Raw genomic sequence first — 14,482 nt, forward strand, 5'->3', positions numbered from 1 at the left:
GCGGCCGCTGGCTGCCGGCGCGGCGCGGCTCGGCTCGGCTCGGCTCGGAGCGGGGGGGCGGCGGCTTTTGTTCGCCGTCACCTTGGCGGCTCTTCCGCCTCGCCCCGGGCGGCGCGAGGAGGCCGGGGAAAAGCGCCCCCAAGCCCCGCGTTACTCGGTGCTGGCTGTGGTGTTGGGCCCTGTGGTCGCCGCTTCCCATCTCACCTCATGGATCGATCGCTGTGCAGGGGCCTCCAGAGGTACGTGGGCTTTGGCATGTGCAGGGTGCTGCTCCGGCGGCCTCGCTCCTCCTCCTGAAGCGCTTTTAGCTCCCCATCCTCGGCTCAGCGAGCCCTTTTGCTCTTCTACAAGTTAGTACTGCCATGGCATCCTGGCTCTAAGGACTGTCCCAGCTCTGCAGCCCTCACTTTTCTGCGCTTCCCCTTTCCCCAATCATAACCTGGGTGCTCTCGTTGCACACGGAGTGAGATCGCAGAAGTTGTTGTGAGGCACATTTTATTCTGCATAGCTGGATGCCATGAGTAGATCTTTTCTGAGCTGCTCTCATTTTTCACCTGAGTTGGGCTCATTGTGTTCTCAGGCTTCTGCCTTCCTTCACCTCGGAGGTCACCGCCGTTCCAGTATGGGTGCCCAGGAGCATCTCTGCAACAAATCTTTTAAATCCCTTGGGTAGCTTGGTGAGCCTGGATCTTGAGCTTGGTGCCAGGTACTACTGCACGAAAGAACGGTCACAGGAGAGAACAAGACGATATGAGATTATTGTTTAATTTCAACCAGAAGGTCTTAGTCAGTCATGCAGATTTTGTTATTGTGACCTTCCATGATGGTTTGAAAATTTCCAAGCCCTCTGTATGTTCTAGACACGTCAGGTTCAGTGTGCAAATGTTCTGCTTTCATACAGAAAGAAGTGTAAAGAAGTGTAAAAGCCCAAGGTACTTCTGAACAATTGAGAAATAGGGGAAGTTATATTAATCCATACCCAAATTTCTGAATGTAATATGGCTGCATTACTGTAGGACTGCGAGTTAGCATAGGATTTGTCAACTTGGATTCTGAGCTGAGAAGTTGTGGTTGCTGACAAACTGGTGTTGCTTTACTTCTGGAGTTGATGTATCGTTCAGGAGGCATTCTGTGTCCATTGTGATTGTGGGTGTGTGTACAGGGCCATACCTCCCCTAGGAAAGCTTGTCATTCTTAAAGATTCCTTCTTGTGAACCCTGGTTGCTTGGACATCAGAAACATAATCTTGGTTAGCCATTGCAACTGTTCTTGGAATAGTCTGCTTGGCAGATGCGGGCTTGCTGTGTGAAATTATGATCTGCGTCTGATGATTTTTGCATTAGGAGAGTAAAATCTTTTCTGTGAAAACTAGCTTAAACTGAAGAGAAAAAAAAACTGCTTAGCTGCCGATGTCCATATGAATGTTTTCCTTTATGGAACTGAGGTTTCCAATTAAACATCGATTCTCACACTTGAGATTATTTCACAGCACTGAAAATGCAGTGAGGAACCACTGTACCTTAAGGCACAGTGCTGGATTTGAGTCTTCTGCTGTAGTAGTTATGGCACAGGATGTCACTGCTTTTGAGAGCATTTAACAAATAAAGAACTGTGTGGCGACTCAAGTGACATGAAAGGATGAATATGTCAGACTAATGGACATATGTGATGAGACACTTAGGAGAAAGGTGCTGAACCTGGGCTTGGATGATGACACAGAGGTGGAATGGCTTCCCCAGAGCAGGTTACTGTTGTTATTGCTCTTTGGGTGGATGTTGGCCCTTTCGGACTGCACAGCTTATTTGCCCAGAGGATGGTCCCCTATGGCAGCCGTGTGCCTAAGATACGGGGTGCTGTTAAGCTCCTCCCAAAAACCGCAAACCAAAAACCAAAACAACCTCTCGGGAGAGCTTGATTTGAGAGAACTGCGTGCTGTGCCTTCGAGCTCGGCCAGGTCAGAATGTAGCACATAGGTAAAGGAGATCATAAAGTAAAGGGATTCTGGTAGATGACGCCCGGTTGCTGCTCCTTGCTCCACGTGAAGGATGCTCTGAGTGCTGACCTTGCACAGGATGAGGGGAGGTAGTGTCAATACTGGAATGTTGTTTGGGACTTTCGATTGCCCTTTCAGGATTTTTTTCCCTGCTGTCACTGCTACTTTACTTTCCATGGGGTACGCGCCAGCCTTTGCAGGGCTGTGCTCCAGATGCCCTACCTTGGGCAAGCTGGGCTATCAGTTTGGATTTTTAGCTTTATTCATGATGTGTGGCAGTGATGGCATCTCAGAGTCGCGCTTATGGACTGCAGGAGCAACCACGCTTGTCTAAAGTAAGAAGCACAATTAAAAAGTGATATCTGGGTTCAGGAGAAGCCTGCCCAAGACTGTGAAAACTGCTTTCCCCTTCCCTTCTGTTTTCCTTCAGCTCCAGTGGTGTGGGAAGTGACACTGTGTCCCTTGAGGCTTTGCTTAGTGTTCCCGCTGTGTGGGGAGCGTCTTCCTGATTTGCCAGAACATATTTCTCGAACTTATTTTCATTTTAAGCGGTGTATTTAAATCTGGTTAGTGACTTGGACAAGAGTTGCAAACTTGTGGATGTACAAACAAGCCATACTGTTGCAGATTTGTATAAAATGATAGCTTGATGTCTGTGTGCCTTTAGTTACGGACAAATTGTTCTATGGGTGAATTTTCAGAGGATGAAATTTGCTTCTCAAGAAAACAAAATTTTATTTGCTTATAGTTTATTATTAAAACAACTGGTGAGGCCCACAGCTCCCTTGCAAAGCTCAGAAGTTTCTCTTGATGGAGGCTATGTTCAAGTTCAGGTGACACTTTCTTCAGCTGCTGTCAGAATTCGATTCAGCCTTTTTTTTTCCTCCCCCCAAGTTGAATTGACGAAACATCCGGACAACATCACTACTGTTGCTCTGTCTTGAAAGAGGATGAAGGACTCTTTGAAATACCTCTTTAGGCACAAGCAAAGGCTTTGTGCCAAAGTTTATTCTCTGGATATCTAAATTTGAGCACGTAGGCTACCATTCTGTAGCTCAGTCATGGCCTTGGGTAACAGTGCTTTGCCACAGATGACGACTCACATTTCTGCTTTCTACAGGGCAAGGGAAATAATAGTAATAATAATAAAGAATGCTTATATATATTATAGGGAAAAAAGGCTTTGCTAGTGTCAGAGCTGCTTATTGAGCAAAATGCATACCAGGGAACATTTCACTACTCAGCAGGTAGTGGTCTTCATTACTTCTTCAGGAACAAATTGCTGCTGCCCTCTTGTGCAAACTGATTGATGATGATTTGGGGCTTGGTTTCTCGTTGGTTTTTTTTTCATTTGGTTGAAGAAGGGACAAACACAGCTTAATAAAGTTTTATGTGTGAAGATGATTACAGGTTGAATGAATTTGCATGCTCTTGAGTGTGGACTTGAGAAGTGATTGTAGTTGATTCTCACATACTTCAGCACAACTGTCTCCATGTGGGCTGTATTTCATCCCGTTTGCCCTCAGCAGTTTCACCTCGTTGCAAAGGCTGACTTCTTGCTTTATTTGTCATGGCCATCAGAAGGTGTTGGGTGAATTTCTGTACTATGCAGTTGCTCTTCAGAGGAAATTATCTTTTCTGCTTTTGTTTGTTTGCTTATTTTTGCCTGCAAATAACAAATAATTTCTGTACCAGTTTTCTCATTGTTTTTGTTCTCTTGAAAGAAATCCTGCCTGTAGGCTGCAGTTATTATTATAAACTTGAGTTGCAGCAGTTGAAGTTGGAAGAAGTATTGCACTGGCACATGTGCATGTTCTTCAGTTTTGGAATCGGGTTCCTCACCTCTGAGTCTTGTCTTGGGAAGAAAGAGATTCCATGTTGCATTTTGCCTTTCAGCTTGCGAGTATGCTGCAAAATATTTTGTGTGGCTCCTGATTCTCCTTGGTTGAGGAAAGCACTGGAAATCCAGGGTGCCTTCCTGGTAACAGAGGAATCGGAAGTAGTGGATAAGGTGGCTATTGAATCTTGTCAATGAGTTGTTGTGTCCGCTGGATGTAAGTAGGACTGCCTGTGGATGAGCAGCAGCTGCATGGGAGTTCCTGTTACCCTGTGCATTGTGCATGGTGAAGGGATTTTTTTAACAGTACAGTTGCACCTTAAAGAAGCCAGCAGATAAGTGTATTTGATTTCTGGTGATTGCCACCTCAGTGCTGGGATCTCAGACTTGCAGCAGTATTTTGTTTCTGGCTAGTGTGTACACAAGTGCCTCAAGCCATAAGTTCTCGTTAAGACCTTTCTCAATGGCTGTTCAGGCTGATCTAAGAATGTGGCTTATTTCATTCAGCTGAGAAGAACGCTCAGATTCTTCTTTCTTAGTTTGTTATTCACTGACTCTTGAGAAAATGGAAATAGAGCTTTTATAGAGTATGGATATCGATGGGACTTCCCCTGGTGCCTGGTAAGCCATGGAGATACTGTTCTTTGTAAATTTGGCCTGTTTAAATTGTTGGTGCTCATGCCCTGACTTTTGGCTTAAATTTCACTGGTGTCTTTACCTCCAAACCCCTTGGGCCTCCTAAGGCTCGGGTCCTTGACTTTAGGGAGGTACTGTACTAATTGGGACACGTGGAGACTAATCTTTTGAAGACCTGGTTTCATGGCATCCATGTTGCTAGCAGGGAGTACCTCTGGTTTTACTTTACTGCCTTTTAATGACGTGGGAGACCTGAACAGTTCATTAAGCTGCTCCTATTCCTATTGAGATCTTTCAAGAAATAAAGTAGTACTAAGACAGGTGAAGAATTGTACTGAGACATCCTGTGAAATTATGTGATCATGTGATGTAAATCAATGGTGCTGTCACTTGAAATATGGAAGAGGTGCACGGTGCTCCTCTCTGTGAGGAAATAGGACAGCTTCCAATGAAGTAAAGATGTAGTGTGATACAGATCTCCTGTAGTGTAATGGCTTGTCACAGATCATTATGTTTTGTACCCAGAGGCATCTTCAGCGTTCATTGAGGTATGCCAGCAATTTGTTAACAAGTATACTTTGCTTATTGCTATTTTCATAAGAATGTGTGGTGGCTATCATCTGCTTTTTAACACGTTCTTTAAAAAATCCTGATGAGGCTCTATCCTTGTGTAGTCTCCCAAGTGCTCGTGGTGAAGATCCTTTCACCAATTTTGTGTTCGTCATCTGCTTGTGAGGCAGGGGAACAAAAAAAAATAGTCTCACCTGTAGGAGCTGAGATGTCCTTCTTCCCTTAAGGCTGGTTTCTAAGTAAAATTTCCATGTGCATGCCATTGCTGTAGTATGACTTGTGTTGGGAAGATCCTCAAATTGGTCATATTTTGTTGTCTTTCCTTTGCTTCCACTTTGAACATGCACAGGGCTCAAACCTTTGGTGTCCCTTAGTATTTTGACATTTGGTTTTGTGTCTCATTAGCACAATTGCTTCTTTTAGGGCTTCCTGTGAGGCAAAAGTAATACTGTGTTCCAGAGTCTTGGTGGGTTATATTAAAGGGTTTATTTGAAAACCCTATATTATGATAGGGTTTTGGATAACCCTATCATAAGTTTGCTGATTTCTTATCTCCAGGTTCAAGGCTTGTGTTTCAGGCTTTGCCTTCTGCCTTACCTGCACATTTTTGAGACTCTTGTTTCAGGTGTGATTCCTGACTAACTGCATTTAGGAACATACCTTGGTATTGTCTTGTGGCTTGGATTGCTGGCTTAAGATAATTTTGGTTGTCTGTGAAGTGTAAACTATTTGACCCAGATATGTGGGCTTTTTTCTTCAGAGTTCCGTTATGATGCAGGATCTGACACGTTCGTGGGATTGTTCCTGTGTGTGTTCTTCCTTTATTACAGCCCCTTCTTAAGCTGAGGTTAATCTCCCAACTTCACTTCATATGCTTTATGTGCTGCCTGGCTGTAATTGTAAAGAGCCTTTTGTTTGGCCCTTGGTTTAGATGGATGGGTCAAGGTTATTTTGGTAAAAAACCAAAAATCTTACTTTAGGATTATCTCCCAAATCGGAAGCTTGGATTTTTGACTCGGTCTTCTTTGCCTGTTGCCTTGCCTACACATTAATTTTTGGAGAGAGAAAGTGGATGAAGCATCTGTGTGAGAGCTGTAGGGAATTTCATGATCGCAGACAGTGGTAGTCTTAGGTGCGCTGGCAAAAACAACATGTTGGGTGCTGGCAAGCCATTGAAAAGTCTTTTAGAGTACTGAGAATTATTTTTTGACATGGATGATCTGCAGGACAGCATGGCTAGGTAGGAGCATAGCAGGTTGAACCAGGTGACCCCTGGAAGTCCTTTCCAATTTAGATGATTCTATGACAAAAGTGAAATGCAGTTAGGTTGGACAACATCTACCTAAGGCTCTGGTCACCTGTGAGGCACTAAGGTTTCCCTTCCCAGTCTTCATGGAGTGTGAATCCAGCCCACATGGTTACTTCACATTGGTGCTCCCGTTTTCATCTTACAGATGTGACAGTAACCTTTTGAAGCAGAGGTACCGGCTGCCTTAAGAAAGTGTATTCCGTTTGCTTTGCAGGGCATTTGTACTGGGTTTTTTAAATATTTGTTGGCCAAAGGGATAAATAAATGGTGCAAGAGATTTTTAACAGGGTTTTTGTTTGTTTGTTTCAGAGTGTATTTTGTGTTTTTCAAAGCACTTGTTCTGTAAGGGACTTTGTATCCACTGTTCCCTTTTCATCAAAGTAATAGATGAATTGACTGAAATTTTCTTATTTACTCAAAAGAGGTGGGAGAGGGTGTCCTGAATTGGTTGAGTGTTTTCTAGTGAATTAAGTCCTCGTATGCATACTTGTTTCGATTCTAATATCACAGTGTTAATCTTTCTATGGGGAAGTTGTGATACATAGGGGTGCCTTCAAACTAACATGACTATTTTCAATTACAGCGTTTGACACTGAGTACCAAAGAAATGGTGATGGAGAAGCCAAGTCCCCTGCTCGTAGGGCGGGAGTTCGTGAGACAGTACTACACTCTGCTAAACAAAGCTCCTGACTTCTTGCACAGGTAACACTTGTACTCACCAAGTGATAATGGTTTTGAAGAAAAGTGTGTCCTGTTGGTTGTAAATCAGACATTCGTTTCTGACTGTGGGAGAAAATGGACCTGGCTAACTTTTGGGCTCTTGGAAAAACTCTTGCAAACTCCCTAGGCTCTAGAGCCAAGTCAGATCATGTGGATGTATGGCATGTTATCAAGATATTTCCTCTGTGGAAAAGTGTGCTGCTTCTACAGTGATGAAATGGTAATGTGGACAGGTTGCAGAAATACCTGCTGATGTTGGGAAGACTGGATAAATACTCATGAGCAAGCTCCCCTGGTGCAGGTGATAGTCTGTGCTCAGGAATATTCTCTGTCCACTTGAAAGGTGTCACCAGTGTCGCTAACAGCAGCGTTTGTGGAATTTCTCTTAAATACCTCTGTGCAGAAGAGTCCAAGAGGTTTTGGTCTGGGTTGGTTTAATCTTACCCAGTTCTGGAGTTGCTTGTATGAAATGTTTTCTAGCCACTTGCAGTCTCTGCCACCACTGCCCCTTTCCTCTGGTCAGGCTCAGATGTGGAGGACATTTATCTTTGTGTTCTTTGGCTGCATCTTGTTTGTGAGTGATGTTCTTCAGAGCCGCCATCTCATACTCCCTCTTTCTCTTTTTGTTAGTCTGAACAGCAGCTTGCTCTTTGCCGCAGAAAGATTCGGGTTTCCTGGTGCTTGATGGGCTCTTTGCAGCAGTGAGGGAGTTCGAACAGCAAGGGTTAAAGTTACTGTTTCATCCTACTAAGAGCCTGAGAAGAGCACAGAGGATCCTGTCATTGGTCATTATCCAAAGCTTCCCCAGGCCTTAGGAGCAGCAGAGATCAGTTTGCCCTCTAAATGGGTATTACTCGGTGTAGCTGGATACCTGTTGCATTTCAGTTGAATTTGTGAGGCTTTTCTGGCCCCTTAACCAAAAATCTTTAATTCCATTTAGTTGGGGACTCTGCCACCCAGTGACTTTGAGCAGTTCCTTAAAAGCATGTTAAAATTCTTGGTCCCCTGTGAAGGCCCTTAGTAAGAACTGCTGACTTTCAGAGAGATTGCTTTGGAATTTAGAGAGAAGTGTTTTAGAGAAAAGATGTTTTCCTATCTGCTTGTGCACTGCTTTAGCTAAGTGTCTGTATTTCCTTGCTGTTAGGAAGTGCTGGACCCTGCTCAAAATCATGATTATGTGGTTAGTACCAAAGAAAACAATCTAATGTTTCCCAGACTTTTTTCTGGACACAGTAAAGGGAGTAAAAGTCTTGGGCTTGTATTTTCACAAAAGTAGGACTGAAAAGAGTTTCTTAGTTCAGTGGAATAAACCAGATGGCAAACGTGGAAGTTTTAGGGTTTAATTCTGTACACTGACCCTCTGCACTGGCTTGTTTAAGTAGAGAGAAATATTCAGTATTCTTGCCACTCTGTGTGACAACAAGTTTATAGAAGTACTTCATGACAAGTTTATTTCATATATACCATACAAGGGTGGATAATAAAGGTACATATTAGCATCTGGACCTCATGGCAATCACCCCCAAGGCAAAGCATGCTCCTAAATAAAAACACAGAGTGATACGATGTTTTTTTGTCTGATCTATTAATATAAATGTACTGAAAATACCAAGCATTTCTCATGTGCTTTATAAGCTGACAATAACAATCCAAGTCAAAACAGACTATTCTAGGCTCAAAATGTGGAAATGGAATGAAAGTGCCAAAGAATCTCTGAAATGTAGGAAAAGTATTGGAAGTGAGTGTGCATATTTAAATATCAAAACCACGAGCTCAGTGCTGGCCAAGACTGTGAAAAGAACGGGGTTCAGAGGAGTGGCAAGAGGGTCGTACCTTGCTGGGCTGATGCCACTCTGAGAGGCAGCGGATTGTGAGGGTGAGGAACCTTCCAGCCAAAATGACCACCTTCCTTAAAGGAAGCAAGTGAAAGGTTGAGGTTCATTTTGGAGTTTGCTATGCCAAACTCCTCGGGCAAATTGCAGTGCTGAATTTTAAGTTTCTTCCTGTATTCTTGGAGCCTCTTTAATCTGGTGAAATTTCTGATGCATTGAGCTCTACAACTTTTGGCTAAAATACTTTCTGGATTTGGTTCTATTTTTTTCACTTCTGTGACTTTTGCATCTCTTTGCTTGCAGGTTTTATGGCAGGAATTCTTCTTACGTCCATGGAGGACTGGATGCCAGTGGGAAACCACAAGAAGCAGTGTACGGTCAAGCTGTGAGTATTAAAATTAGTCCTGTAATCCTCATTAATGTTTGGAATAAATCAAGGTTTTTTCTTTACCAGTGCCTTAGACTTTGTTACCTGGTGAGTAATGGATTGTGACACTGCTTCCGTTCAGATACAGATAGGAACTTGGTAGCTTGAGGGTTTTTGTTTGCTTATTTCTGCTTTCATTGATAGTTATGTTTGGTTCTTCAGCTTTGCATCTGGGCTGCAGAAAATACCTTCAGGATGGGAAACAAAATCCAGAGGACCTGATAGATTTGTGCTATAAATGTACCTTATTTCAGTTAGAAGTAGTTCCTCAAGAAAGGACTGATCTGTGTGAGTTTCATGAAATTCTTGTGTGAGTGGAGTTTTGTTAAAGTGAAACATAACTATCTGAAGAAGTGGATGAAGTGAATTGAGAGTTGCTTTGGTTGTACTGCATTATCAGAATTGTCTGTCACCTAAGGACATCTCTTCACGTGACAGCCACATCTTTGAGCAGTGTGGCTTTTAGTCCAGGGCAGGTTTGGTTTCTTCTCCTTTCACCAGCAAAATCTCATTTGGCGCACAAAAATCTTGGCACTGCAGATGTTCCCCGCTCCTGTGATGTTTGCTACTTCCGACAACATATAAAGGGTTGGTTTGGGGATGTTTTTTTGTTGTTTTGGGGCTAGCGTTTTTTGTTGTTGGGTATTTTTGGAGGTTTTCTTTATTTTTATAACACAAGCTAAATCCTGTTCCTTTCACAGGCCCTTAAAAAATTAAAGTCTTAAAATAGGTCATAGATTTTAAAACAGCTGGAAAAATTGGATAGCAAGTTGTATGCTGTTTGACTGCTCTGAGAAATACTTGAATCCTAGTGCAAAACTTCAGATTAAAAATTAGGTGAGCTCAGGAATACTGTTCTCAGTGAAAGACACTTCTTGGTTCCTGTATTTATCTTTTGAGCTTCAGGGGAGTGTTCTTTTGGGATTAGTTGAGACTCAGGTAGGTAAAAGGTGTAAAGTTCTGTACAGAATACACTGCAGCTAAAATATATCTGTCTCTTTCTAGGAGATACACAAGAAGGTGATGTCACTGCAGTTCAGTGAGTGCCACACCAAGATCCGTCATGTGGATGCTCATGCCACTCTGAGTGATGGGGTGGTTGTGCAAGTCATGGGAGAGCTGTCAAACAATGGGCAGCCAATGAGGAAGTTCATGCAGACGTTTGTGCTTGCTCCAGAAGTAAGTATGTGTAAGACTATGGCGAACTTCAAATAACGATGAAAAAAACCTGACCTCACCTGTAGCTACAATTTGTCATATTGGGACTAAAAATAGGATCTGGCTTTAAAACTTGGTCTGGAGGCGGTCGTTAAATGTGTCACAGTGTGTGAGTGCAGAGAAACTGGTGTATTGGACCCATCCTGAGCCATTTTATTTCCTTGGACTTGAAGTGTTGGAGCAGTAATACAAAGAAAATTGAAGCTTGCATTTGGGAGATAATTTTTTTAAAAGATAAGGTTCAGCTCTGTAGATCAAATCTCTGCCGTAGTTGTGTACTTTCAAGTCTAATGGCAAATGTGAGTATGGGTTGCACAAATTACTGCTCAAATTTAGCTCTTGGTGAGAGCAAAGCTGTGTACAGGTAGAAGGTGCCTTGTGTTCTTTCTACTGCTTTCCTCCCGCTTCATCGCAAACTGTGTGGTTGGTTGGAGATGAATGTTTTAGGTTCATGTTGTATTTCTTCATTGTTTCCCTGCACAGTGCTGTAAGCATACAACCACCCTGTGAAAGTTCAGGGCTTTTATTGTAAAGTTTTTGTAATAGGGAAAATTGAAATTCCTCAATGAAACTGAGGGGCTGTATGCTTAGTTAGAACCTATGATTGATGTGACTTAGCAAAATTAGCAGATTTTATTCTGCTTGAAACTTCCTTTTCAGTTGGGCAGAAGCTACTGTTAATTGCTTGCTTAGAGAAAAAAAAATAACTCAGAAAATAACTTCAGTGACATAGTCCTATTGCAGAATGTCCGTGTGTACCGCAAAACACGTCTGTAGTCCATCCTTTTGCTGCCTGCTGGCATTCCGTAGATGCTAAGCACCGCATGTTCCTCTTTTACAGGGATCTGTTCCAAACAAGTTCTATGTCCATAATGATATCTTCAGATACGAAGATGAAGTATTTGGGGATTCAGAAGGAGAACTTGATGAAGGTGAGAAGGATTGTACATGTAGGGTTTGTGTGGTTCTTGTTCCTTTCTCCTTTGTGCAGAGCTGCCAGAAGTGTCTTGTGGAGATGCTGGGATGCAAAACTGTCTTGCCTTCTCGTGGGCATGGAGCTGTCGTTACTGCAGCTCTGCTCATTCAAAACATTCTGGAAAAGGAAGGTCCTGTAGTAGTGCCGTGTTCGCTGAAGGGCTGAACTGGCTCACAGAGGGTGAGGCTTGACAGAGAATGGAAGCAGTGAGCAACAGGACTTCTGCTGCCATAGCTGCATCAGGCACACTTGTGTTCAGTGATCAGTCAAATTTGTATGGGATTTGAAGAAAAAATCTAAGTGTCTTTCAAATATGACACATTGCTACTTGGGGGCTGAATTGGACCTGAGTGGGTTTTATCCCCTCTGTTCAGTGAGGCAGAGCAAATCAGAGTGTAGCCAGAACATATATACATGCATTCACTGGGCGGTTTTTCTGGAATTTGTTCATCTGGATTCTGTGGAACAACGCATTTTAGGCAATCATCCTTGTGTTTGAGGTTCATCTTCTTAGTCTGAGGCACTGAGATTTATGAGCTAATAGTGCAATCTTTCTCTTTTACTGCCACCGTATGAAAAGCACCTGCTGCTTTAAAAGATCCTCAAAACCTCCTCCTGGAACTTCCTAGCAGCACCAATATGTCTCTGGCTTCCTCTTTTTGTGAAAATTGTAAACAGCCAGGCCTCTTGACTGACAGGCAGGCTCTTCCATCTTTTTTTGCAGCTAATTTTACCATGTTTTGTTGAAGCTTTATTTTGATTGCTACTAATTTAATATGCTTTTATTATAACTGTAGCTCGTGTACACTTGCGAGATGTGTAAGAGTTGACAAGCTTTTGTTTTTGTGTCAGAGTCTGAGGAAGAGGTGGAAGAGGAGCAGGAGGAAAGACAACCATCACCTGAACCTGTGCAAGAGAATGCAAGCGGTACTTACTATGAAAACCATCCTGTAACGTAAGAAGTCCTTTGTATTACATGAAGTTGCTTTTTTAATGAAAACGACGGACAATTGTTTTGGCTTTAGGTTCTGGATGTTATTTAATAGGTAGTTTAGGAGGATACACTTAGCCTGATAGGGATCTGTTAAGTTAACATTACATTATTTTGAGACATTGCTTCTTTATTGAAGAGAGGAAATGGGGTATTTTTCTATGTTTGCTAGTTATTTTCACTTCTGGACTCAGAAGTGAGGTGAAAAGGGAGCGACCGACGTGTATGTACACACTTAATGGAATCTTTGTAATTCTGACTTCAAACAGTACATTGATATGATGTAATTTATGTTTCAGGTGTGTTAACAAAGGGATGGTTGATCACAGAATAGTTTGAGTTGGAAGGGGCCTTTTAAAGGTCATCTAGTGCAACCCCCTGCACTGAGCAGGGACCTCCTGATGTGTTACTCAGATTTGGATATCACTTGGAACTGAGAGAAGTATCTACTTTTTGAGAGGCTGCTGTACAGCTGTATTGGAAGAATAGGTCTCTGTCCTGCGTGTCTGCTAATCTAAGCGAGATTAAAGAAAAAAGATATTTATGATTTTGTAAGAAAAGTACAAAAACCAACCAAATAATCCCCCGCAAACACAAAGAAACAAACATCACCAAACCGCTGTGCTTTTTTTGAAACAGGAATGGCGTAATGAGGGCCAGAACCGACTTTGTGGTTCCCTTCTTAAAAAAAAAACATATATGGCATCACTAGACAATACATGCTGAGTGCATCAGTGATAATGCTAAGCACAAGTCACTTAATGCTTTTCATGAGAAATCTGATGGAAAAGTGGAATCTGCTGGAATTCTGGCAGTGGCTTGCTCAAGATAATGCAGGAAGTTTTGGGATGCCTGAAAGCATGAAGTCAGGTCTTGTTTTGGGGTTACTGTGTCATTTGGAAAGAGGCATTGTTCTTCATAGAGTCACTTGGGCATGTGGTGATCTGTGGCAGGAGCTGTATAGACAGAGGTGTCTGGAGGTTGGTAGGATTTTGGGGTGGCTGAAGAGAGAAGAAACTCAAATCCCTTACCTTTTAACCACACAGAGCAGAGAAGAAGTTGCATGTGATTTTCTGTAAATGGCACTCACAGCTGCTTTGGTAAGGAAGCTGTATAGCACTTTGGTAAAGAAACAGTAGGTTTCATTCCAAAATGGGCTTTGTTTCTGTGTGTAGCTTAATAATCCATTGTGTTTGTATTCTTCTAGAAGCAGCAGCTCTTTAGTTGAGCACCTCTTCTCCAGGGTTAAATGGCTAGGTGATTGTCTGCAGAGAACTGTAGAACATGTCTTTGCTTCAGCGGAAGTAAACTCTGGTTTTGTACCTGGTATGGGAGTACGGCTTCACTTCTCACTGTATTGTATACGTACAAACCACGTTGTAGCAATTGAAGACACAACGATCTTTACCATAGCAGAGCTGTTACAGCTTACAGAATGTGGTAAGATGCAAAGTAATTGATAAGCTCATAAAATGCATTTGACTTTTGTAGCAATGGGATAGAGGAGGCACTTGAAGAATCTTCTCATGAACCTGAGCCAGAATTGGAATCTGAAACAAAAGCTGAGGAGCTGAAAGCTGAAGTAGAAGAAAAGACCCTTGAGGAACTAGAAGAGAAATCTCCATCTCCACCTCCTGTAGAACCTGTTTCGCTACCGCAAGAACCACCAAAGGTTAGTTACAAGTCATATCTGTGCTACTAAGTGCAGATGTAAACTGGATTGGCCTTTGAACTTTGCCTTTTTGGGTGGCTAAACTGGTACCTCTCTTTGGTGTCGTGCTGTATGAACAGCTAGGCTTGACCTTTGAGCTTGTAAAAATGCAAAGTTTCAGTAAAAAAAGGAAAAAAATGTTATTTTTAAGTGCTGCTCATCACGTACTGTAGATTTTATGCTCTGTTCGTAAAGTGTGTGTGTGGGTATATGCATGTGTAGACATTTTTAGATGCGGAGTTAACATATGTTAAGAAAACAC

General features: G+C 42.5%; 1 protein-coding gene across 2 annotated transcripts in view; it reads left to right on the forward strand.

Moving 5' to 3' along the window:
- The first annotated feature begins 6,899 nt into the window (after window positions 1-6,899).
- The window catches only part of G3BP2 (G3BP stress granule assembly factor 2), a 16,791-nt gene continuing 9,208 nt past the window's right edge, over window positions 6,900-14,482 (forward strand). Inside the window, exons 1-6 of one of the 2 annotated variants that reach the window (XM_008644319.2) lie at window positions 6,900-7,047; window positions 9,201-9,282; window positions 10,330-10,503; window positions 11,384-11,474; window positions 12,371-12,473; window positions 14,001-14,181. In XM_008644319.2, coding sequence (XP_008642541.1) covers window positions 6,953-7,047; window positions 9,201-9,282; window positions 10,330-10,503; window positions 11,384-11,474; window positions 12,371-12,473; window positions 14,001-14,181 — 726 coding nt within the window. In that variant the 5' untranslated portion in view covers window positions 6,900-6,952. The remainder of the gene's footprint in view (window positions 7,048-9,200; window positions 9,283-10,329; window positions 10,504-11,383; window positions 11,475-12,370; window positions 12,474-14,000; window positions 14,182-14,482) is intronic. The other variant, XM_008644318.2, reaches the window with a different exon arrangement.

This window comes from Corvus brachyrhynchos, unplaced genomic scaffold (genome assembly GCF_000691975.1).
Source record: "Corvus brachyrhynchos isolate BGI_N302 unplaced genomic scaffold, ASM69197v1 scaffold352, whole genome shotgun sequence".
Classification (NCBI taxonomy): domain Eukaryota; kingdom Metazoa; phylum Chordata; class Aves; order Passeriformes; family Corvidae; genus Corvus; species Corvus brachyrhynchos.